Raw genomic sequence first — 27,693 nt, forward strand, 5'->3', positions numbered from 1 at the left:
CCATTGTTGCGGCTCCTCTCTTCCCAGTCTGTCAGTAATGCTCTGTTTAGTTCCTGTCTCTATGAAGCCCCTCCTTCTGAAAAGCACACTGTGCTCTGATTGGTCGGCTGGAGCAGTGTGTTGTGATTGGTCGAGCACTTCGAGTGTGTTTGGGAAATGTCCCGTCCCTTACCATAACCACCAGTTTAACACACTACTAACTAACTCAACCAGGCCCCGCCCCTTTATTCTGCGCATTAATTATTTAAATGAGGAATATTGTGACGTGTTCGTTCCCGGAAGAAACTCAAGACTACAATGGAGGCGTTTCAGGAGTTCAGAAACACTGACACTGATATAGAGAAGAACTGTGTGACTTTGCAGAGCTTTTTCATGATCAAACAGGAACATTACACACTAAAGAGAGTTAAGCATGTGAAAAAGCATATGTCCGCTTCACCATCATGATTTTCTTTAAAGCTGCTTTGAAACAATGAGTATTGTGAAAAGACTCGATATATGACATTCTAAGAGACGTGACGATATCAGTACTCAAAGTGAAGCTTTAAAGGGTTGAAATTACGGGTGTAACAATATATCGCAATACCAAAATGCAACAATACGTATTGTGTATAATTCACCCAAAATAAAAATGACTGTGTGAGAAAAAAATTCAAGTTTACAGAGTTTTAGTGTCAGTACTACATTAAACTACTATATATAATGTTGAATATAATGTATTATAATGCAATGAGGGAATATTTGTGGGTCTTGATAATGCCAAATGTCTAAAGTTACCAGTAAAAAGTGTCCGACATTATGTTCAATATATCTAGTCAGTGACAGAGATCAAGCATATTCGTCTACAATAATTCTGTGTTTTCAGCTTCAGAATCATGAATATTGTTATTCTGGCGTCTCTATTGTCCTGAGCATTGAGTTTTCAAGCCTATTCACTTACACCCCAATGTAATACCAAATATAGCATTTAACAGTCCATTTTTTGTTAATCTTTTACCATATGTCTTGGAGTATCGCAATAATATCGTATCGTGAGTTCATGAGAGTATCGTTACACCCCTAGTTGAAATAAAACTGAAGAGTACGTACTCGACTCCCTCAGGCCCCTGTGAAAGCACTCGTACATGGTCTTGGCATCTTCGTAGAAATGGGTCATGAGCTGGTCTCCGTTTAAAATTGCACTTCGACGAGCGAACTCTCCACCCTGATTGGCCAAAACACAAATGCAACCATTAAATACGTTTACTGTCAAACCTGTGATTGCAATGCCAGGATTTGAGTTCACTCACCGGGAGCTCCACCGACTGCATGCGCAGGTCACAGGGCGGTTTGAGGGCTTTGGGTCTCGTGGCGTACCAGTACGCCGTGACCGCGGTGACCGCGCCCATGCCGAGGAGTGTGTTGGTGGAGAGGCTGCGGAAATAATCCCGGACCTCGGAGATCTCGGGGATCCTCATCTGCTTCAACAGCTCGTGTGCCTGCATGACTGAATCTGTGGAGGACAGCAGGGTTTACATTACATACTGCAGGGAGAGGTTTAGTTTAGTTTAACATTACTGTTCATTCTCTCGGACACTGGTATCGTACATAAATACAGATTAAGATTGTTTTATTTAGTGCCATGTCAGCATTCAAGGCTATTTTCATGGCAAAATTTCAACTACAAAAATACAAATATCATATAAATACAATTAAAACCAAACAAACAAAAACAGCAAGTCATATTATACAAGATTTTTTTTTAATTAACACATGATCGTACATAAATGCATCATAAATACTTACAAATGAACAAACACAGAATTTCACTACTTGCATCCCACAATAATATTAAAGTGCTATAATGTTATTTTAAAGGCTCCTACAACATGTTTACATGCATTCAAAGTCAAAAAACACTTTATTTTTCTCATAATAACCATGTCTGAAACGCTTCGATCAAGGATTCAGTGTCTCTAAGCCCCGCCTCTCTGAGAGCTGCTCTGCTGTGATTGGTCAGATGCCGCAGTCTGCTCTGATTGGTCAGAAAGCAAACGCTCATTACCATATCTGAATCTCAGCTCTTGACACACACAGTGATACGAACAGTAACGATGGCGTTGGTTTTACCGTATCAATCTCAGAAAACAGCGTCTCCTCCACATGAACAACACGAACCAAACTCTTCCAGTCTCAGATAAACTACAGTGTTTATGGAGCAATCAATTGGTGAACTGTGACATTATCTAAACCAATCAGTGATGAAGGGTCAAACTCAAGCAACTATCAGATGTTGTGTAAGGTTATTATGTTAATCTACTACACCTGTAATTCAACTCAAATGAAACCTTAACAGCAGTCTCAACACTCCTCTAACATGTCATTAAACCTTACACAACTTCACAAAACCAGCAGCAACTTGTGTTCACAAAATGTTCCTTCGTGTTCCTGTTCATTGTGTCAAAATGTTCATGTGCTGAAATATGACCCAGACTTGATTTCTTATGATTCACCCACACTATAAAAAAAGATGAAAAATAAAACAAAAATTTCTGTAGTACGTTTTACAAGAAAATATATTTCCGGTTTTCTACTTCAAAATTACGTTTACGTGTTATTTGCAGTTTCTTCGTAAATATTTATGAAATTTACAGGCAATTTCGGAGAATTTTTTTTCAAAGTAAATCCTACACAGGGTTTATTATTATTATAACTATTAAACTAAAAACATTTCTAGAAAGTGCTAACTTTTACCCTATTTTATTAAATACCTATTTTATTTCAGCTAGTTTCCCATTTTCATTTAGTTTAACTTGATTTACTAAACTAAAACTAACTAAATAAATAAATAAAAACATAAAAATGACAAAAAAAAAAACACAATTACTGAAACTTTAACTGAAATTAAAATGAAAACAGAAAATATAAACAAAATCTAATTAAAAAATAATAATAAAAACTATAAAAGATACCAAAATAACACCAATTTTGTTCCAATGCTTTGTTTTGGCTATATCTCGCAATCCTGATTTTATATCTTGCAATTTCAAGTTTATATCTCGCAATTCTGACTTTATAACTTGCAATTTCGAGTTCATATCTTGCAATTCTGACTTTCTGAATTCTGAATTGCAAAATATAAATTTGCAATTGCGAGAAAAAAGTCAGAATTGCAAGAAAAAAGACAGAATTGCAAGTTTATATCTTATTAATTGCAATTGTGGAAAAAAAAGTCAGTTTACATTGCGCAATTATAAAAAATAAAAATAAAAAAAAGAATAGTGAGATAAAAAGATTATTCTGTGGCGGAAACAAGCATCCATCGAACACTGAAGTGGCCCAACTAAACATTCTGATCATATTCAAATCAATTATTATAAGTACAACAAGTTTCATCTGAAACAAGCTAACACACTTAGCATCAGCAGCATTAGGTAAGAGATGTGAGTCACCTTCGCCAGCTATGCTATATGTGATTCATGCTTAAACCGTGCGAGGAGGACGCGTTACTCCTTTAACCTCTCACCCACTTCTATTCTTACTGCCCCGGGGTAAAACGTCCTGACACACACACACACACACACACACACACACACACACACACACACACAGCATGAAACACTAGTAAACTCATGCATTAGTGCATACAAACAACACAAAGAGTTAAATCCAGCTAAAATCAATATGCTTTCACTCAGAATCAAAATGAAAATACTAAATCATTCGTTATGTTCTGTCAAAAGTAATTTGTACTATGAAATATAGTTTCCTCAACCCCTCAGCACAGACCAAAACATGTCTGACTGTCCTTCATCACAGTACAGCTGCTGACAGCAAAGGCACAGAACACACACACACACACACACACACACACACACACACACACACACACACACACTTCATCTGAGACTAGCAGAATAAGGTGCGTCCAAACGTAAGTGCCACTGTGTCTCCTGCACCCACATAACCACTGACAGCTACAACACATACACATACACACACACACACACACACACACACACACACACACACACACACACACACACTTCACCTGAGACTAGCAGAATAAGGTACGTCCAAACGTGACCACTGCAACACGAAGGTGAAATGAATGACCAGGTGAAGGTAACAGCGGTTCAGTCTGAACAACTACAGCTTGAGTTTATGTGCAGCCGAGGCTCAGACTCCTTATTGGACACACACACTCTTAGAACCTGCTGTCTCAGCCAATCACAGAGCAGGAAGTCCAACGAGCAACCGACCAATAGTAAAACAGCTAAGATAAAAAACAGAAAAAAAAAACACACAACTGACTAGATAATGATAACTGTGTCAATACTCAAGAAGAAAGAGACGCTGATTACATCAGGCTGTGATAAAAGTCCTATGATTAGACGACCAACGTTACAAATGCTTCAAATGTTTGGGGTCAGTAAGATTACACAATGTGTTTTATTCAGCAATGACGCATTCAATTGATCAAAAGTGACATTTATTATGTTGCAAAAGATTTCTATTTCAAATAAATGCTGTTCTTTTGAACTTTCTATTCATCAAAGATTTGATAATAATCAGACATTTTTCTTGAGCATCAAATCATGATTTCTGAAGGATCATGTGACACTGAAGACTGGAGTAATGATGCTGAAAATTCAGCTTCGATCACAGGAATAAATTACATTTTACTATAAATTCACATTAGAAAACAGCTATTTCGAATTATAATAATATTTCACAATATTACTGATTTTACTGTATTTTTTGATCAAATAAATGCAGCATTGGTGGTGATCAAAAACATTAGGAAATCTTACAGACCCACAGTTTTTAAAGTCCCCCTGTGTTGAAAATCCAGCTTTTAATGTTGTTAATGTGTCTATGTGGTGTTTTTAATCTGCTTTAAGACAAATCATGTGTAAGTTCATAAGTCGACAGCATTGCTGAGTATTTCCTCCTTAAACTGCAGTGAACCAAAGACAGTCTCAAAAACACGCTTTGAAATCGCTGGTGTTTCTGACGTCACAAACTACCTTGTAACCAATCAGATCAACGTGTGATCGTCAACCAGTGGATCTCTGAGCTGAGTGAGTGAGTGAGTGGAGGCGGGGCTCATTTGCATATTCATAGAACCACGCATACTAAATGAGGCAAGGGTGTCGAGTTACATTCAAGTGATCAAAGATGAGTTTTAAGGGATACAATTATTGACTACAGGGTCAAAGGTTAAATCCCTACATATCGGCCTAGCTGATACCGCTCAATCACTACCTATGATAGCATCACGCTTCCATTTATTTATCGACTATTTCCTCGTAATCTCACGGGTTTGGTGTCGACCCGACAAGAGGAGCTGATAAATGCAAACACAGTCTCATTCCACTGCGCTTTCCAGGGCAAAGGTAACGTGACCACGTCCTTTAAGCTCCGGCTGTGACGGGCGAGACCAATGACAGACCCTCGGGCCGCTCACCCGATGGCTGGCGAACCCTCCCCTGCTGCTATTTAAAAACAGTGGCACAACAAATGGAAAACACTGGCATGAGGTTGAGTGGAACAGATCCAGATATATATTCAAGGCATGCAACTTCTGACGAGAGAGCAGCAGACATGTGACATCCACATGAGGCTCGAGAACAAGACAGCTTTACACTGATCTGAGGCGTGATGGGAAGGGGGTTTATTTTATTGAGCAATTCAATTTGATTAAAAGTGACTGTAAAGGATAATTACATTTTTTTTTTTACTTTGTATTCAAAGAATCCTGAAAATTGATATTTTCAACATTGATAATAATCAGGAATGTTTCTTGAGCAGCGAATCATCGTATTAGAATGATTTCTGAAGGATCATGTGACACTGAAGTTTTTGCATAAATTAACTACAGTGTTTGAGGGTCAAAGGACACATATATTAAATGGTAAAGTATTTATACTTAATGCTAGTATTTGTTGCATTGCTTTACATTTTTTGTTGATGTCCATTTTAACACGCAATGAGAAACTAATGCAAATTATTATGGAAGATTAAAAAAAAACAAAAAAAAACCACTAAAAATAAAAAGTAATTGTGTTTATTTGCCATGTAAATAATGTCACGATCCGACAACATATAAAATCCGATAAAATGCTTAATTTGATCATGCAAAATATAAAATTGCATGTTTTCTTTTGATAAGAAAATTGATTTTGCATAAATAAACCGCAGCCTGTTTTTACGAGCATTAAGATTATTTGCATTTTAATGAGATTTCCAACTGAATTCTTCTATCATACACTGACGATTCATTAGACATTCATTTTTACTGTATAATGTCAAAAAATATATATTATAGGCCTACTTTTTTTTTTTTTTTGCATAAGGGCTGTACAAAAATACTACCATTATACTGTTCAAAAGTTTGAGGTTGGTAAGATTTATTTAATGTTTTTGAAAAAACGTCCACCTATTTCAACTTAAAAAACGTGAGTTCAGTTGCGGACTTACATTTTTAAGTTGAACCAACTTCAAATACAAGTCATTTCAACTTAAATTATATAAAATTGACTTAGAGTTGAATTTATGAATCTCCAGTTTAAACTTTATATGTTAATGTAAAAACATAAGTTGCCATGACTGACTCATCATATAATTTTTATTTGTTTAATTAAAATACAGAAATACTTGTGAGTAAAAAATTGTGAAATATTATTATGTATTAAAAAGCTGTGAAATATGACCCAGACATGTTTATAGATGTTCATCACTCTAACATTCACTCTAGATCTCGTTCAGTCATTCATATATCGCAATAATGACGAGCCTGTTGCATTATGGGTCTCCGGATCACATTTACAGCAACTTAAACACAATAAACCACACTTGTGTTCAATCTGACAGGGAGACATGACAGGTCCACAGTCCTGACCTTGTGATATCTTCACACATCTGTCACATGTCTGATCGGGACAAAGGTCGAGTGTGTTGACAAAACATATCATGCCATTTAAACTTTTGACCTTCATACAATATGAATGGATACAACAATCAACAGTGTAGATTATTAATAAAGATGAACAGATGTGAGGTACGGGCACACATTCACACGCTCCTTTTGTCTCGCCTGTCATTTCCAGTTTCCACCAAACCTGTTCATAAGCAACACAATGATCAAACTAAACAAGCTCTGCAAGAACACCGGAGTATTGAGGCTTCTTTACACCACAGAAGGGAAAAGAGGAAACTGCAACTTTTTAGACTTTAGAACTTCCAAGTTTAGATCTCGCAACTGACTTTCTCACATTTCCAAGTTTATAACTCATAATTCTGACTTTTTTCTTGCCATTTCAAGTTTATAATTCATAATTCTGACTTTTTTCTTGTGATTTCAAGTTTATAACTCATAATTCTGACTTTTTTCTTGCCATTTCAAGTTTATAATTCATAATTCTGACTTTATTATTGCGATTTCAAGTTTATATCTCATAATTCTGACTTTTTTCTTGCGATTTCAAGTTTATAACTCATAATTCTGACTTTTTTCTTGCGATTTCAAGTTTATATCTCATAATTCTGACTTTTTTCTTGCCATTTCAAGTTTATAATTCATAATTCTGACTTTATTATTGCGATTTCAAGTTTATAACTCATAATTCAGACTTTTTTCTTGCGATTTCAAGTTTATAACTCATAATTCTGACTTTTTTCTTGCGATTTCAAGTTTATATCTCATAATTCTGACTTTTTTCTTGCCATTTCAAGTTTATAATTCATAATTCTGACTTTATTATTGCGATTTCAAGTTTATAACTCATAATTCTGACTTTTTTCTTGCCATTTCAAGTTTATAATTCTGACTTTATTATTGCGATTTCAAGTTTATAACTCATAATTCTGACTTTTTTCTTGCGATTTCAAGTTTATTATTCATAATTCGGACTTTTTTCTTGCGATTTCAAGTTTATAACTTGTAATTATTTCTTGCGATCCCAAGTTTATATCTCATAATTGACTTTCTCACGTTTCCAAGTTTATAACTAAATAATAATAATAATAATAATAATAATAATAATAATAATTGATAATAAAGTTTATTTCTCAGAATTGCCTTTTTTTAAAATTCCATTATTTATTTTTTTATTCCATGGTAGAAACGAGTTTCCATACCAAAGCACCCATGAATCGCATTATCTTAAAGAGAAATAAGACATTGCATAAACATGATGAAACCAACCATTTACACAACCACACTGATGGCAAGATGATTACAATGATCACTACAGCTTCACAATGTTGGCAAATCTTAACAACCGCAATGGAAAGTGAGCTTCTGTCCAATGAAAGCCTGTTTAACACTAAACTTTAATGACCGCACACAGGTGATTTCTGCAGGTTGGAGGGATGCTGGGAATGCAAACAATAAACAGAAACATGGCTGTTGCCAAACAACAAGGTCAAAAGGGTCATGAAAGACAACATTCAGTAACAGATGAATGATGAATGTCTATGAGGAAAATGAACATCTATAATTCCAGCTGTGCTGAGCCACACGATTAACGCATTTAGAGGTCAGAAAGTTAAATTAAGAACTTGAGTCATAGTTTATAGTCAGACACACATGACAGACAGACGTGTCTAATTCACAAACCAAGAAATATTAAACGTCAGTCATCATACAGGACATATGCTAGCCTAGTAGCCTACATAAAAAGAATTGCACTCCACACAATGTGCATTCGTTAAATTATATAAAATGATCTTTCCTAAAAGCAACAACAACAAAACACTAAACTGCATTGTTCATTGTGTTCGCAGTGTCACACACACACACACACACACACACACACACACACACATGCACTTCTGCAGTTGTCCATATGCATCATGGACACGTCGACATGAAAACAAAGTGTCTATGGTGCGATGCATTTCATTATTTACAAGGAATAACATGTTACAAGTAACGCAGATGAGCTTTAGTCTGCTCTACTGACCTGTATGAGACCGAACTCTTCTGATAATCGCACATGCGTCTGTCCGTCGGCGCGCGTTTACTACTTTTCCTGTGTTGTTTAGTGGTTACCAATCTCTCGACCAATCAGAGGCGCCGTACGAATAGAAAGACTGTTAGGAGGCCTCTGATTGGTCGCTAGTTTGACTCGCAGTAACCCGCGTTTACAGACTCGTGTACCTTTGTACAGACTTTCACAAGCGGGACAATATCATATCTATACTCAATAAATGCACCTAAGATATAGGGGACATTCTACCAGAAACGTACATTTCCACTTATAAAAATATTGGGGGGAAAATATCTTATTCTTAAATCTGAACGTTAAGTCATATAGAGGACATGTAAAACTATGAGAAACACATATCATGCCATCTCAGCATGTTTTTATGATTGAATAAAATACATATTTATACGCATTTCACCCCTAATATGTCAGGCCCTGTCACAGACAAATCTGTATATGTTAGAATGGTTTCCTAATTAATTTCTTTGATACAAATAGCGTTTTCTTATTGGTCACGTGTCCCTGATTGTATCTAACATGGTTTTGTAATTCATCTAAGAAATATAAGCAACTTTTCGGTCAACTGTAGTACACAACATCACAGAATACCCGTCAGGCACTCGTATAGTTGTAAAAAAAAAAAAAAAAGCTTTACATAGGAGATTTTTACAAAAACATAGTGGTTTCCATTCCTTCATCTACACAATTAAACCGTTTAATTCATCAAAATTTCCTCAAATAGTAATTTTTTTAATCATAATTTCTGTGACAGGACTGACTTTATGGATTTCGTTGATGCAGAAAAAGTTATGTTTTGTGTTCTTAATTTAAGTTTCGATAAGCATTCATATTTTAAATTATTATTTTAATTTTAAAGTTAATGTAATATTAGACATATATTGTAAAGTTCAGCCAAGGACATATAATAAGGACCTAATTCATTATAATAAGATGATTGAGCTGAAGTTGATGAGTTAATAAGTAAAATATTTCATATTTATGATAAATACAGTCAGTTAAATGGATAGCATATTTGTACATGCGTATATTTTAATATCATGTGTATGTAGCCTACTGAGTTTTATACTGTAGATGATATGGATTTATTGATTATTATAGCAGCTAAACCGAGCTTTTTTTAAAGAAAGAATGATCAAAAACGGCGAAATAGCGACACTTAGTGTTAAAATATGGTACGACAGGCTGTAGCGCATACATTAAGAGGCCTATAAAGCAGAAGAGTTGATGTGATTGAGCTGTTCTTGTCTGATCTTGTCCAAGAAGTTCACAGTTCATGACAGTCATTTTCCTCTAGGCCAAATAATCTCTTTCTGTGTCTTAAATCAGGGGTTTTCAAACTGGTGTCTGCAGGGACTCTGGGTCTGTAAGAAGGTGCTAGTAGGTTGGACATTTTATATTTCAGAGAGAAATAATGTTAAAAATGTTAATAAAAATAAATATGTAAATAAAAAATTTAGAGTATAAATAAATAAAAAACATTGCTGGGATTTGATGACTTTTGTGTCCCCAGTAAAGATCATGATGTTAACATGCCTTAAAATGTTGAACAATAACACCATTATATTATAAGCATATTGAACGTCATGCAGAAATAAATATCCAGTGAGTCTCAGTGAGTTTTGCTGGATGGTCAAGCGAAAATTCTTTTTTTTTTTTATTATCTTTTTGTCTGTGAAAAACCCTATTGGATAAACAGGTTTTCTCAAACGTGATTCAGGGACTTTGTTTTCTAAATGTCTTAGAAATCTTTCCAGCCCTGAATGCATTACATTACAGGTTTATTATTATTTTAATGATTTACCTCTGATTAGTCTCTTTCTGTAGTCTTTACTCTAGTGCTTGAACAATAGTCTGATCAGAAACCTCTCGGATTTCATCAGAAATATCTTAATTTGTGTTTCTGAAGATCAACGGGTATCTTACGGGTTTGGATGACCTGATGGAGAGTAATTACTGACAGAAACTTCATTTTTAAACCATCTGCTGTGTTTGATTAGACTGTAAGTTATACTCAGACCTCTTATTTTACTGTAAAACATGATCTTGTGTCTGTAAGGAGAGGTCAGAGGTCATGAGTGGAACGGCACTGAATGAGCCGTGGAGAAAATGAGTTCAGAAAGTGTTTACAAAGACTGTCTGATCGCTTTATGCATTTTATTTAAAACAGTGTGTTTGTATCTGGACTTTTCTCGCAGAATTAATTCAGTTTTACAGTAAATGTTTCAAAGAAATGAAAAACTTGATTTAGACAAAGAATCTGAAACAGGCAAAAGAAAATGACAAATAATGCACATAATTACAGAAACAGCAGGTGTAAATGATACACACATGTGCTTGTGCATCAAGATAAAGAACGTTACATGAGGAGGATCATATTTAACACGGAGAAAACACAATACTGTGACAATCAGATGCAATATTGCACTGATAACTGACATAAATAGAATTTTATATTCAGAACAAAAAACTATACAACTATATGAAAATATAATAGCATTTACAAACTTACACTTATTCCCGTTCTATTTACAAAGCCTAATAAACAGACACAGTTTATCTGAGGAAGATTTAAGGTCTGGAAACATTAGTTCATCATCTTCTGTTATGAATAAAGTTGCTGTCAGGATCTTCAGAGTCCAGAAGAAACTTTAATGAGCTTTAAAATAAAAGACACATGCGGTTTCATCATCATCATCATCATCAATATTCACTGAAATATAAATCAAATATTGATCAGCTGATCATCAGTGTATCTCAGAGATGATGGCCAAACATGATCTTACATTAGTTCAGGCGTCCTCTCATCATTTACTCAGATATCATGATCTCAGCTCATGCTTGATCTCCTCTGATGATCCAGATTGACTCTTTACAGGTGTGTGTGGATCCACAGAAACTGTGAATGAAGAAACATAATATTATCTTCAGTTTAAAGAGAGACAGAACAACCACATACAACACTAAAACTCCACAAGATAATAATAATAATGATGATAAAGCTGATAATCTGTTGCTAGATAACAGGCAAATGAAGTTGTACTGATGAAATGAGACACTGTTTTCATTTTTAATACTGTAAAGCTGCTAAAAAAAAAATCTTGTTTGTTTTTATGTGTTTTTTAAAGCTTGCTGTTCTCTCAATTTTGTTGCATGTGTATTTAGTTATTGAGAGGAAAGCGCAGCACATATTCACATATTCATCAAAGCATCACTCTCAGCAGTCTGGATGTTTGTTTACTGTACAAAAAGCCCTTAATGAGTCAAGTATGTAGTATAGCATAGTATAGGTATGTCCACTAGGGGGCAGATGAAAACTGATCGAAAACTCACTCGCCGTCGACATGTTGTGAAATTGGTTTCTCTTTGCTGTTCATCGAAGTACAGCACAACACCAGAACAGTATTATCAGCGCGAAACAGTATGTTATGGGCACTATGTATTTTTAATAGCCTACACTTTACAAATTATATATAACAGATGATTATTTAGCCGTTTCGTTTTATTTTCAAACCATTAGTAGGCTATTATATTCTGGTGGAAAGTTTGATTCTTTTCAGAGACTCGTTCATTTTCAGTTCGTTCACCAAAATGATTCGTTCAGACTCGTTCACTGATTCGTTCAGTGATAATTTCTTCATATTAGATATATACTGCAGCAGGTGGCGAAAAAGAGTGTATTTTATGTTATGTTTTAATGAACGTATTTACTTGTTACAAAAAAAAGTGATTTGGCTTTGTTAAAATGTGTGCCTTATTTACTAAATTAATAACATAAGTCTAAATAAGTGGTTCAGATGACCAAACCAAGGTTTTCTTGCATAATATTAACATTTTAATTATTTAGTCAGACATACACATTCATAAATCTGGGATTATATTAAACGTTGATGTTCTGTATGTTGAATATGAATATAAACAATTATATGTGCACACCTATAACTGCGCTTTGAATGAGATTAAATCACATGCTAAATGACCGATCTACCCAGTACTCTCATTCACGAACGAAAGTACCAGTTCAATTCGTTCACGAACGAGATCTCTCCCTCTCGTTCAGACTCAAAACAGAGCGATCTCAGCAGTGATAGGCAAATTCGTTCAGTAGATCCAACCAAATACATGCCCCTTCACAGCCCGAACTGAAATGCTATTTGCTGACGTTATGAGACCTATAATACTGTCATATTTTTTTGGTTTGTTTTAGTTTTTAGAGAAGTGCATACATGAATAAAACGTAATGAATTCATTTTGATAATACAAAATGAACACAAGTAGTCAAGTAAATTGTTCAAATTGCAAAATACCACAAAACTAAGACTAAAACACACAACCAAAATATAAGAAAAGCAGGTAACGAGAAGTGTAAATTTAAATCAAGTAAACAGTCAAGTGCGCCCCCCTTAACTCAAACCAAGTAAAAAATGACGGTTAATTTGTCTTTGTTATATTTAACCAATATATTGCGTTATTAACCTGTTTTCATTACAATGGTAAAGTGTAAATTTGATTATTTGATGCAAACATGCTAACTACACAAACCTAGCTCTATCGGTTCGCCATCATTATCGTTCAAACAACTGGTTATTTTCGTTCATGAACGACATACCAGTTCGTTCAACTCGTACACAAACGATAAGATCTCTCTCTCGTTCAGACCCGGCTCAGACTCAAAAGCAACTCGGTCAGTCAGTGAAGGGCGTATTCGTTCACTACATCCAACAAATCACATGCTCCGTCATATCTCATACTCGAAGGCTATTGGCTCGAGGTTCATTCTTTGACAGGTTGAAAACACCGGTTCACTGCATGCGCTGCTAATAGCGCCGCGCTGCTGTGGAGGGAGGGATTTCAGTGAACGAGAAATATGAGTCAATTGATTACGTGAACGAGAACGATTCGTTCACCTAAAGGATTCGTTCAAAAAGAACGATTCGTTCACGAACGTAACAGACTGGCAGCTACTCTAGCCCTAATGTGGCTTCGCCACTGGTTTGCCATATTAACCATTACAAATCAGTTTAATAAAAGTTAAGGAATTATCATATATCAGGAGAAATCACACTATTAATCAAAGCAACTTCCATTTGCAGGATTAACACAAATATGGACACATTCAATAGTATATATTTCAGAAACACAGATGATTCCCTCAAACATTTACTGATTGAGTTCTGAGAGATTGTTTTACTCACAGTCTGGTCTTAAATCATATAAGCTGCTCCATCTGACAATCTTCACAAGCTTCATGTTTTCAGTGGTTTGTGTCTTCATCTCTCTCTCTCTCTTCATGTGTTTACTCCTAGTTTCCATCTACTGTAATTTAAACAATAAAAGAAACAAAAAAGAAAAAATATTAATCTGTTCTCTCGCGAAGAAATAAAGAAAGTATAAAAGTCAAAGTTAACGAGAAGAGTCTGGCTCATAGACTGTAAAATGGTCTGACTGGCAGCAGACCTGCACTTGCACTCTCAGACACCAACCCCCTCCGTCAAGTGACGTCACGAAAACAACTGAAGTTACGCCCCACTTCAAGTTTTTCCCTTCTAAGACATGTGACCAAATGGGCGGCAACCTCTTCAGAACGCAAAGAATTATGGGTATGTTTGGCCAGGCTGGCATAGCAGGCAAGTGTTCTGGCATGAAAATAATGAAAAATTAGCGTGAAAAACAGAATATAATCCTACAAAATGCAGGCATCTTGAACACTGCGTTCTTCCCTCCATGCAATGAAGTTTGACGCCTTATGTTTGTGCCGCGGATTCCCAAAATGCTTTGCGTTCACCACTGGGAATACGTCATGATGACGTCACATTAGCAAGGTTACGTCCCACTTCAAGTTGCTCACTGTTTAAAGCAGCGCTGCACAGACCGGTCGGTGTATGATATCAAAGTACCGCGAAAGCGATTAGAGAACAGACAGTTCTATATGCTTTTGAATCGCTCTCTCGCACGAGTTTAACATAAACAGAACATAGCCTACTAAGTTGAGTTGATTAAACTGACTCTTAGCTGTTCACGAACCGAAATACTTGTTTTGGAATGCAGTAAAGCAAGCTGCAATCTGCATTAGTGCCAGGTAATGTATTAGGCTACAAGAAACCATATTGCGATGTATTTTTTTTTTTTTTTTAATCAATTATTCTTCCCACCTCAACTAACTGAAATTGGGCTTTATTTCTTTTTTTTTTTCTTTCTTTTTTTTCAAATAAATAATTTTAAACATCTTTTGATGTCTTATTGTATGACTGATTAGCTGATGATTAGAACAGCTAAATGCACCGCTGACAAACAAATCTTATGATACTTTTAAGACAAATGAACAACAAGCACACCCATAACAAAATCTTTTAAAATCAAAGAGGTCCTAAATTTGAGGTTGTTAGGGAGTTAAAAAAAATTATTTCTCTGATATGTGCATTTCAAGATGTTTGAAGGGCAAAAAAAAAGTATAAAAAATAGCTTTAAAACCGTGTTAGCAGGCAGTAATTATTTGTCAATACCTGCTCTCTCCTCATTTCTCTCAGTCTCCTCATCTTGCCCTGTCTCTTCCCCTCCTAAAGCTCTTAGTCTTTACTCTAGTGCATGAACAATAGTCTGATCAGAAACCTCTCGGATTTCATCAGAAATATCTTAATTTGTGTTTCTGAAGATCAACGGGTATCTTACGGGTTTGGATGACCTGATGGAGAGTAATTACTGACAGAAACTTCATTTTTAAACCATCTGCTGTGTTTGATTAGACTGTAAGTTAGTACTCAGACCTCTTATTTTACTGTAAAAGATGATCTTGTGTCTGTCAGGAGAATAAAGGTCATGAGTGGAACGGCACTGAATGAGCCGTGGAGAAAATGAGTTCAGAAAGTGTTTACAAAGACTGTCTGATCGCTTTATGCATTTTATTTAAAACAGTGTGTTTGTATCTGGACTTTTCTCGCAGAATTAATTCAGTTTTACAGTAAATGTTTCAAAGAAATGAAAAACTTGATTTAGACAAAGAATCTGAAACAGGCAAAAGAAAATGACAAATAATGCACATAATTACAGAAACAGCAGGTGTAAATGATACACACATGTGCTTGTGCATCAAGATAAAGAACGTTACATGAGGAGGATCATATTTAACACGGAGAAAACACAATACTGTGACAATCAGATGCAATATTGCACTGATAACTGACATAAATAGAATTTTATATTCAGAACAAAAAACTATACAACTATATGAAAATATAATAGCATTTACAAACTTACACTTATTCCCGTTCTATTTACAAAGCCTAATAAACAGACACAGTTTATCTGAGGAAGATTTAAGGTCTGGAAACATTAGTTCATCATCTTCTGTTATGAATAAAGTTGCTGTCAGGATCTTCAGAGTCCAGAAGAAACTTTAATGAGCTTTAAAAAAGACACATGCGGTTTCATCATCATCATCATCAATATTCACTGAAATATAAATCAAATATTGATCAGCTGATCATCAGTGTATCTCAGAGATGATGGCCAAACATGATCTTACATTAGTTCAGGCGTCCTCTCATCATTTACTCAGATATCATGATCTCAGCTCATGCTTGATCTTCTCTGATGATTCAGATCGACTCTTTACAGGTGTGTGTGGATCCACAGAAACTGTGAATGAAGAAACATAATATTATCTTCAGTTTAAAGAGAGACAGAACAACCACATACAACACTAAAACTCCACAAGATAATAATAATGATGATAAAGCTGATAATCTGTTGCTAGATAACAGGCAAATGAACTTGTACTGATGAAATGAGACACTGTTTTCATCTTTAATACTGTAAAGCTGCTTAAAAAAAACATGACATGTTCACATGCTTTTCTTGTTTGTTTTTCTGTTTTTTTAAAAGCTTGCTGTTCTCTCAATTTTGTTGCGTTTATGTAGTTATTGAGAGGAAAGCACAGCACATATTCATCTAAGCATCACTCTCAGCAGTCTGGATGTTTGTTTGCTGTACAAAAGGCCCTCAATGAGTCAAGTATGTATAGTATAGTCTAGTATAGGTATGTCCACTAGGTGGCCGAGCGTGTGTCTGACGGCTTGGCTATTACAACGCACTTTTTACGCACATCAACAGTCTTGTAGTCCATTTCTACTTTTCTGTTTCTTTATTTACCAAATGCAAATAATAAATACTTGAGAGACGGTGAACATCTAACTTTGTGTGTGTGGTAAAATCTGTATGCGTTCCCCCACCAAGCCCAACTCCCTCTACGCGTAAACATCGGTTTAAAAACACTCTGTGCACATACTGCCCCCAACCGGTGACAGCCCGAAATACATATACATTGACACTGGCTCCAACATGTGGTTCATCGAAGTACAGCACAACACCAGCACAGTTAGCCTGGCTAACGTCAGACTGATGCTGAGTCCCAATTCGCATACTATCCGTCCTAAATAGTATGCGAAACAAGAATTAGTACGTCCCAAATCGTAGTATGTTGAAAAGAGTATTCCAAAGATACCCGGATGTTCTACTATTTCCGGTTAGAATTCGAAGTGCAGATCAATGCACACTCTAAGGCTAATATTGCCCACAACCCATTGCGTGCGGGAGGGAGAAGCTTTGTGGTGATGGTGGTATCTATGGTGATGTAAACATGGCAGCCGGATGCAGCCGCGGAGATTCGCCCTCAGTTTTTAAGTGTAAGAATTCAAATGTTTAACCCTTATTAAAGTTATATTTTATTGTCTCGTAATATTAATGGGGTTATTTTGTGCCAAAAAGTACCGTGTTTATCTTGTAGGGTCCGATGAAATAAAAAGTACAGTGTCATGCAAGTGTCTTTTTTTTAATGTATTTCTTCTGATGTTTCTGTCTTAGATTTATAAGTTACCTTACTATAAACCCTTATGAAAATAAACACCTTTTACTACACTAAGCATAGTTTAACCACACTGACTTATTTGTAGTAATACTGTGGCTGTACAAATGTTAACTTTATCAATCCAACCAAAGAAACATGGTTACTACACTTTTACTATAGTAAAAGCATGGTTCATTTTCATCGGGGTATTTTTGAGTATTATACATAAGTATAAAATACGTTAAACAATAGTTATACTATAAACTTTAAATATTTTAGCTTTCGTTACACACAGTGCACATGAACGTCAGAACCAGCCGCCTCACAAACGACCTGCGTTTGGTTGATCTACGACGACGCCCTGCTTCACTCCTCAATTTGGTAGGACATTGTAAATGTATTTTGGAAAAAAAGATGGGAATAGTAAATACATTTATATATGACATATAAGAATGAATGAAATGTAAAATGTTTTGTTAACAGTCATGGTGTGCGTAACTAAGCAACCACGTTCTCGTTCACGTTGCATGACGTCATCGAAGTATGTCCCAGAACGTGCATACTTTTTTGCTACACACTCAAAAGTATGTACTTTTTCCTCACAAAAAAAGTACATACTTTTAGGTCGTAGTATAAGTAGGCGAATTGGGACTCAGCCCAAGTCTCATTAATATGGAACGCCGTTGGGGACAATACCTATTATATGCAACGCGTGAAATTTGGACGCATTAACACCAGGGTTCGAATTACGTGGGAGCCAGTGGGAGCTGAGCTCCCATAGAGAGAGGATGAGCTCCCATGAAAGCAGTAAAATCATACACCTGTGGGGGTCTCTAAAAATCATCAGCACCATTATTTTCAATTACAAATAAAGCACTTTTTCCTTCGGACTCAGATTGTCATCACACTACATCCTTATGCTTAAATCAAGTGATCAAAGTGCTCGTTGCCGCTGCGATCAGTGGCGCGGATACTGTGTTTGTTTGTGGCTCGCGCACAGTCTTCACTCGTTTCAATCCGTTGTGGAGACTCCCTATTCGTTCCAGTGAAATTACAAAACAAAATGCACACAAACGTCTGTCTCTGCCTGATATACAACCACTGATAAACATAATCGGATTTGATAAAAAGAAAAAAAAAATATATATATATGAGTACGGATTCGAACCCAGAGCCTCTGACACGCTTGGCAAAAGTTCTACCACTGGACCACGTAAGTATTGTGCTTAAATCCGTCGGATCTATTAATTTACTCACGTGAAAATTCTACAACTCACAACATCTTAGACCTCATCAAACGACAAATGAAACCAAATGTACTATTTAAATTGAATTGTGTTACCAACGCTTTTTTTTTTTAAATTAAATTTGTATTATATTTACAAATTTTTATATTTTTATATTACATTATTAAGCTATAAGTCTGCTCATAGGCTACTTTTTTTTTTTTTTTTTTTTTTTTTTTTTAAAGAGACCCCCACAAAGATGAAATCATAATTCGAACCCTGATTAACACGCACAGTTTGTACGCGTCTTTTTGGTCCGTGTAAACGCGAACGTTTTGTACGTCTAAACGCGAAGTTTTTTGTCATGTTATTTAAAGACACGATCGTTTGTATCGCCTTAACGCAACATTTATGGCCGTGTATTTTTTGTTACGTGTTTCTAGACGAACGTTTTCGTCGTGTAAACATGACATTTTTGAACGTGTAATATTTCTGAGTCTTATTTGATGTGCGACATACAAATTTTTCTGTTTTAGTTAAACTGGTGATAATTTATAGTCAATGAATAAATACATTCAATGACTGCATGAATTGACATTATATTATTTTGTAACATTAAAGGAATTTGTCCATAGGCGTCGATTTCGGGGGGGACTTTCGTCATGAGTCATTTTGTACCCACCACTTTTAACTTCCGTCCATATTAATTTGACTTTTGGTTCGATTTTTTTGACCGTTTTCAGTAAATTGTGAGGAGCAATATGAGAGAGAAATTTGGTAATCATTGTCTGACCCAACAAAAAAAAAAAAAAGGATTTAATATAGCTATAAAAAGTAAATATAGCAGAATCATATGGTGACGCATTGCTGCCACATAGCCTACATATTATTTTTTCACCTCAATTATGTCTAATAACGAGATCTTATGTCGTTTTAAAATAACGATGCATTTTAATTGTTTATTAATGTACTAGTCTTTTCTAAATCAGTGTAGGCTGCCTGCATACATATCTCCACATCTCCGCTGTAATGTAGCCTAGATGCGCCTTTCATACGGACAGGATTACATAATCAGATGGTAGCTACCGTATTTGCTTTCGATTGGATTTTTTTTTCGTTGGTGGACATTTTTTTTAGTAACTTTATAGTTATATTTCTCATGTCTGTGAGGCTTGTCTATACACTGTTTGTCAGTTCATTTTTGAGGCGCGCTCCAATTCACAGAGATCATGAAAGCGCGTCCTGTTCGTTTTATTTTATTTTACAAAAGCACACCGTTTTCTTGTTGTTGTGAGTTTACACAAATAAAAGTAGTTGCGACTGATGTATTATTATATTCTGTATGACCAGAAATGAAGTATTTTTAAGTTGTTTCCACTGTTGATAGGAAAATGCGAGTGATGGCACCGGCGCCTCCATCCATGTCATAGTGCGTGCTCCACACTCTGCACAAACACTTGGATATGCGCTTCATAATAGCAAACATTTATTTAGGTTAACGTTAGAGTGAGCGGCCATGCCAGACGGATAATCCTCTTCATGTTTAACTAATCAAATTCTGTTGCATTTTATTGCGCCAGTTTGAAAAGGGCGGCTGAAACACTTAGCCTATACAGACAAACGCCCAACGCTGGTGTTTTTCTTTAAACAAATTCGTTTAGGCTTTAAAATAAATATTGTTTATGGGCTAATTAATGCCACAATAATTTATTTATTTTATTTGTTTTGCATTGAATACCATTGAATATTTATCATTGAATGCATTGAATATTTGCTATGCCATCCTCCCATAGAAAGACACGTTAAGAGCCACATATTTTCCTTATAATAAAGGGTTTCTATGAAAGGAAAACGCTTAATGTATAATTAAATGCATTGCGTTCATATTCTTTATCACTGAAGCTTTTTCTTTATTATAAGGGTGTATTACTCCATTAAAAAGGGACTGTTTATAAGGTGACAATCCGTTATACATCTTGAAGATTTTTGTATTGTATTGTATCTTCTGTTATAAAGATGAAGATTGACATTTCGTTAATTAAACAAAATAAGAACACAAGGTGTAAAAAATAAACAGCTATGTTCTGTTAGATGTGTTTTGACTACTTTTTGTTTAATTATATCTCTAGTTAATGAAGATATATAGCCTATTAACAATCATTCATAATCATTACTTTTACGAAGTGGACGAGCGGAGCGGAATATTCAGAAATGCGCTCTACACTCACGAGCTCTGATCGGAACAAACCCGAACTTCACTGTCTGCTGAACTTGCGCAGAAACATCAAAATATAACCAGCTTTTTAAAATGGTTTTTAAAACTAAACACTATTTTAGCACAAATTATGAGCTTATTGGCGATTTTTTTATAATTATTGACAAAATTAGAATATAGTAAAAGGTTTTTTTTTACTTTTGGGTGGGCCTGTTGAAAAGTGGGGCCGTGCCTGAGCTACAGGACATCGCCTTCCAAAACATAACCTGCGCGAAAGAGAGAAAAAAATGAATGCGTCATTGTACCCAGCACTTCTGAAAATGCACTTCCGAATGAGTCTCTGTCCCCAGCTCATTTCAAACCAAACTGACGCCCATGAATTTGTCCTGTAGGTAAAGTAAACGACGATATTTCCCCTCTGGTTAATACATTCGAGGTGTCTATTTGGACCACTGCAAATAGCCTACTTGTTGGCAGAACTACACTAGGCCAGTCTACCCTATATGTGGAAAAAGTCACTTTAGTCAGCGGTTTCTGTGGCGTGTAAAGGGAGACCGGGGTTCTATTCCCACTGACAGTGCTTTTTTATATAACTTTACAGTTATTAAACGCATTTGTTTTCAATAAAAATGATTTGAATTAAAATTCATTCTAATTCATAAAAGTTACATTTAGGTAGGTTCGGGGTAGCTCTAGGTCTTTAATATCTCAATAAGTTGCCATGATTTTAATATTGTTTTATAAATCTAATGATCTACTGTCAGTTATATTGCAGGATGTTTAATGCACAACAATACTGATGAGCAAATAGTAACGTTATCTGTCACTATTTATAAGTAAATAGCATCTAAATGTCTACTGAATCCACAACTGTTGCTATTTACACTTGGACTTGGACTGGCTGCCCCACAGTTTACGTGGTCCGCCTGCTGTAGTGATTCTGTAATGTTTATGTGTCGTATGATTGTGTCTGTGTTTAAATGTTGAATAAAGATTTGTAAATTGTCATAGGCTACTGGTGCTTTGTTTTCTGCTTTTGTATTTGCCTTATTGTTATAATATAATTGTTAAATGTGTGATTGTTACAATATATTGTTGTTATTAGATTTTTATATACAGTATACATAGAGTATATGTGTATTAATTATTTCCAGTCAAACTTACATCCCGACTTCAAGGAGCATTCCAGAGTCTCTCATACCAGATTGATGCTGGCCCACTCGGAGATTACTCCAGTCATTTTGAAAAAACAATAGCCACAGTATTTAGTATTTAGCCTTTGCTAACTTTATTATTCATTGTATTTATTAAAGTTGAATGATTTATGGCATTTATTGGCACTATTATGTATAATTATTGACACCCCACCGTGGACCTCACTAATTATTTAACCCTGGCTATGGCCATATCCAGTGTTGTATGTTGTATACATATGTTAACATGTTATACATGTGTATATAGCCTGTTATAAGAGGATGCCAACTGAACGCAGTCTGTAAAAGTTCTTTGACAGTTTAATAAAAAAATTCTATGAGCCATCGTAGAGAGTCAAGTCAAGTCAAGTATATTTATATAGCGCTTTTCACAATACAGATTGCATCAAAGCAGCTTCACAGCATAAACCAAAATAACACAACAAGGTTTGTTTCTAGTGTAAATTTATTGATTGATAAAATTTAATTAAATATTCCCAAAATATCCCCAATTGAGCAAGCCAAAGGCAACAGTGGCAAGAAACCGAAAACTCCATCAGCAATCCACTTTTCCACGTTACCGGAGACAAAAAACCTGCATGAGTACAAACGGGATGAGATGCCACAGCACTGACATCACAACCAACGTATAAATGCATCATTGACTCTAAAGTTTTACGCTTGCCTATGTACATGCCAACGTAAAATTACGATCTCATTCACGAACAAATGTTACGTGTGACGTTTGCATAGGTATTTGCTTACCTAACAGCACATCATCCCTCACGGAAAGAAATGTCGTCTGATGTTTATATATGTATACAGCAACGTGCCATCGCATCACAAATGCAAATGAAATCCTAAATAGGGCAACGCTATTGGCTGTTGTGCGGTCTGACGCGACACCCGAACATATACTTCGTATTTACGCGTACAAACTGTGCGTGTTAATGCGTCCAAATTTCACGCGTTGCATATAATAAGTATTGTCCCCAAAGGCGTTCCATACATTGAGACTTGGTCTGGGAACTACGTGCGCATTTTCTCGTATTTGAGGCGTGGTTTACGAATGCCCAGAGCCGTTTATTGGGCGCTATGAATGTCTATCAAATGCGCCTGTATGTAGCTCATAGCCAATCGCTTCAATTATACCAGATGACGTATGTAGAGTGAGAGAAATTCGACGAGGAAAAGGACGATGGGTCAAAGATTTATTTGTACACGATGGCGTTTAGCGAATATTACCGTTTGTGCAAGATAAACATGAGGGTAGAAGGTAACGTCGAGTCTGATATAAACAAACTGCTTCGGTGTCGTCATCATCTTGCTGCTCCCTCCCCGTTCTGTGATTGGTTCCCTTTTTCAGGGGAAAAATTGTCCCATGGTGTCCAGACTGCCATAGCAGCGTGAATAGAATCGCTGCGAGCAAGGCAGTATGGGGAAACCCAGGCTACAGCACAGTATTATCAGCCCGAAACAGTATGTTATATAGGCGCTATGTATTTTTAATAATAGCCTACACTTTACAAATTATATATAGCCTATATAACAGATATGATTATTTAGCAGTTTCGTTTTATTTTCAAACCATTAATATTATATTCTGGCAGTTTCTCTAGCCCTAATGTGGCTTCGCCACTGGTTTGTCATATTAACCATTACAAATCAGTTTAATAAAAGTTAAGGAATTATCATATATCAGGAGACCACATATGAAATCATTCGTCACACTTTTAAGAGCAACTTCCATTTGCAGAATTAACACAAATATGGACACATTCAATGGCATATATTTCAGAAACACAGACAGATGATTCCCTCAAACATTTACTGATTGAGTTCTGAGAGATTGTTTTACTCACAGTCTGGTCTAATAATATCATCCAAGCTGCTCCATCTGACAATCTTCACAAGCTTCATGTTTTCAGTTGTCTGTGTCTTCATCTCTCTCTCTCTCTCTTCATGTGTTTACTTCTAGTTTCCATCTACTGTAATTTAAACAATAAAACAAATAAAAAGAAAAACGTTCTGTTCTCTCGCGAAGAAATAAAGAAAGTGAAAAGTCAAAGTTAACGCGCTCCACAAAACATGATTCCACACCACAGACTGCAGTTCCACCGTTTATATACTGTTCCACACCTCGACGATGAAGAGGCCCCGCCTTTGAGAAGGAAAAACAAACCAATCAGGGATGCTCTAGCAGCAGCGGCGTCTTCGTTTATAGGGCGCTACGAATGTCTATCAAAGCTCTTCCGTGAACACACATTTTTTTTTTTGTTTTTTGTTTTTTTTTTAGTCAGCTGGCGTTGGCGTTGACATCACCCGCACTTTTAGCCAATCAGCGATCAGCAGGCAGATGCGAATCAGAGAGTTGCGACACGCTTTGATCTCGCCGCCACGCGGTCACGTGGTTCATGTAGCTCTGCATAGTTCCAAACAAATCCGCGTTGCCTATGATTTTAAGCGGGGCAGACAGCAGCAGGTATATTTGCAGCAATTATCGGTAAATATTGACGCATAATGTACATTGCTTATTACGGTGGCACTTAAATGACTTACATACAATATCATTTATTTTCTGGAGAGTAGCAGAAACACAGCATTAATACGTTTTTGTGTTTAATTTTGGAAGGAAATTGGGTGCTCCCATAGCGTAGAATACATTTACACCAACAACAACCATTTGCAGCAGATTTCTGTAATGATGGAGAGACGGCATTATCGTTAGCAGTGTGGTCAGTTGAAATTAAACTGGAGAAATGGTTAATGAGTGGAATAACTATGTTAACGGGATTCATTTCAGTATACATTTACATGTAAACATACTGTACACAGTTATGCATGTATTTGTGTGATGAATGGTTTGAAAGGATCTAGGGGTACGTACATTAGCCATACTAAAATGAATCCGAATCCTTTAACAGTAATGTTATGGATCATATTTAGGAACATGGTTATTTCATTCAGTAACCATGTCTCCAGTCACACACGCACACACATGTATATATGTTTGAATATAATAATAATAATAAAATACATATAGCCTATACACACACACACACACACACACACACACACACACACACACACACACACACACATATACATATATATATATATATATATATATATATATATATATATATATGTATGTATTTATTTAATTATTATTATACTCATACATACATGCATGCATACTCTGTCAGTAAGATTTGTAATGGTTTTAAAATAAGTCATCTCTTCTGCTCAACAAGGCAGCATTTATTTGATTAAAATAATAATAATATTATATATATAATATATATTTTATATATATATATATATATATATATATATATATATATATATATATATATATATATATATATATATATAATGACGGTTTAAAATAACTATGTTCTATTTTATGTTCTATGTAATTTATTCCTGTGATCAAAGCTGAATGTTCAGCATCATTACTCCAGTCTTCAGTGTCACATGATCCTTCAGAAATTATTCTAATATGATGATTCAATGTTGAAAACAGTTGTGTAATTTTTATTTTTCCGGATTCTTTGATGAATAGAAAGTTCAAAAGAAAAGTGTTTATTTGAAATATGATCTTTTGTAACATTATAAATGTCTTTACTGTAACTTTTGATCAATTTGATTCATCCCTGATGAATAAAAGTATTGATTTATTTTATTTTTATTTTATAAAATAAAATAGACCCAAACTTTTGAACGGTAGTGTTTAATGTTACAAAAGCTTTCCATTTCAGATAAGCTGTTCTTTTAAACTTTCTATTCATCAAATAATCCTGAAATAAAAAATGTTAATAACTTTTCTCAACATTAATAATAATCATAAATGTTTCTTGAGCATCAAATCATCATATTAGAGTGATTTCTGAAGGATCATGTGACACTGAAGACTGGAGTAATGATGCTGAAAATTCAGCTTTGATCACAGGAATAAATTACACTTTACTGTATATTCACATAGAGAACAGATGATTTACATTATAATAATATTTATTTTTTTATATATATATAATGTTTTTGTATTTTTTTGTTTTTAAAAATACAAAAACAGTAATAGTGAAATCAAATAAATGCAACTTTGGTGAGCAGAAGAGTTATTTTAAAAACATTAAAAAAAAAAACTTACCGATCCAAAACTTTTGACTGTTAGTGTACACACACACACACACACACACACACACACACACACACATACATTGTTCTTGAAACTTTTATGTCAATAAAGCCCTTTGAATTTTATAAAATTTTGTGTTTAATTTTGGAGGGAAGGGGGACTGCTCCCAATAAGGTATAATACATTTACAGTATTTACTGTATATATTTTTCTCGTGCTTCTATGTTCATAATTTTCAAATATCCTAATGTTATGTTCTGTTAAAATACATTCACATAAACCTGCACAACAAATGAATATCAGTTAAAGCCGCTCAGATTAAATCAAGAAAGAAGTTGGGTTAACAGTAAAAAATATACAAGGCAACCAATTGCATTCAACAGCACATTTAATTATTATATCTAGGGAGAGGGTAGTTAAGTTTTCCTTGAATGTTCTGTCCTCAAAGAAACTCATTCGACTTCCTACGGGGAGAGAAAGATGGCAGAAAGCAGGCCAGAAGAGGAATACAAGTGTTCACAGTAGCCAATACATTCTGCCACCGACGCTGTAGGATGATCTGGAGACCTGGTGGTGAATCGAGAATCAGTCAAATGCTTAGCCATACATTGATAACAAGCATTCAAACTCCACACTATAAGTAATGCTATAGTTACTTGGATTTTTGGGTGAGTGCATTCCCCTGTCAGAAGCAGAGCGTTTCATAGGCCCATACACATTGAAAGCCTATGTTTCCTAAACATTTTCATGAGGCTGAGATTACAGAAGTGAGAGTACACACCTACAGTTAGGTCCATATCTATTTGGACATTTGTCATTGTCATTTGACAGTTTCTATAATTATGACTCTATTACTCTTATGACTCTGTACTCCATAATTTGAAATTAAATGAGAATATGACACACACACACACACACACATACATATATATATACATACATATATATATATATATATATATATATATATATATATACACACACACACACACATATATATATGTATATATATATATATATATATATATATATATGTATGTGTGTGTGTGTGTATGTATATATATATATATATATATATATATATATGGT

At 35.2% G+C, this 27,693-nt stretch overlaps 2 protein-coding genes and 1 long non-coding RNA gene across 6 annotated transcripts in view; 1 reads left to right on the forward strand and 2 right to left on the reverse strand.

The window, feature by feature from the left end:
- The window catches only part of acsl1b (acyl-CoA synthetase long chain family member 1b), a 27,191-nt gene extending 18,145 nt beyond the window's left edge, over positions 1-9,046 (reverse strand). The window contains exons 1-3 of one of the 2 annotated variants that reach the window (XM_084430556.1): positions 8,949-9,046; positions 1,290-1,492; positions 1,090-1,204 (exon numbers count right to left, since the gene is read on the reverse strand). In XM_084430556.1, coding sequence (XP_084286682.1) covers positions 1,090-1,204; positions 1,290-1,484 — 310 coding nt within the window. In that variant the 5' untranslated portion in view covers positions 1,485-1,492; positions 8,949-9,046. Of the gene's footprint in view, positions 1-1,089; positions 1,205-1,289; positions 1,493-4,030; positions 4,168-8,948 lie in introns of those variants that run through there. The other variant, XM_084430557.1, reaches the window with a different exon arrangement.
- arl3l2 (ADP ribosylation factor like GTPase 3, like 2) overlaps positions 1-27,693 on the forward strand; it is a 298,428-nt gene that overhangs the window by 102,668 nt on the left and 168,067 nt on the right. The gene's annotated exons all lie outside the window — the stretch shown is intronic.
- Positions 11,134-24,687, reverse strand: LOC311303843. Of its 3 annotated transcripts, none has more exons than XR_014629838.1 (6): positions 24,329-24,687; positions 16,513-16,625; positions 14,448-16,391; positions 14,186-14,306; positions 11,777-11,889; positions 11,134-11,649 (listed from the first exon to the last, which is right to left on the reverse strand). It is a non-coding gene; the product is annotated as an uncharacterized lncRNA (long non-coding RNA). The 3 variants fall into 3 exon arrangements; XR_014629840.1 differs by having other exon boundaries at positions 16,245-16,391; positions 24,329-24,620; XR_014629839.1 differs by having other exon boundaries at positions 14,186-16,391.

Source organism: Rutilus rutilus (genome assembly GCF_951802725.1).
Source record: "Rutilus rutilus genome assembly, chromosome: 14".
NCBI lineage: Eukaryota > Metazoa > Chordata > Actinopteri > Cypriniformes > Leuciscidae > Rutilus > Rutilus rutilus.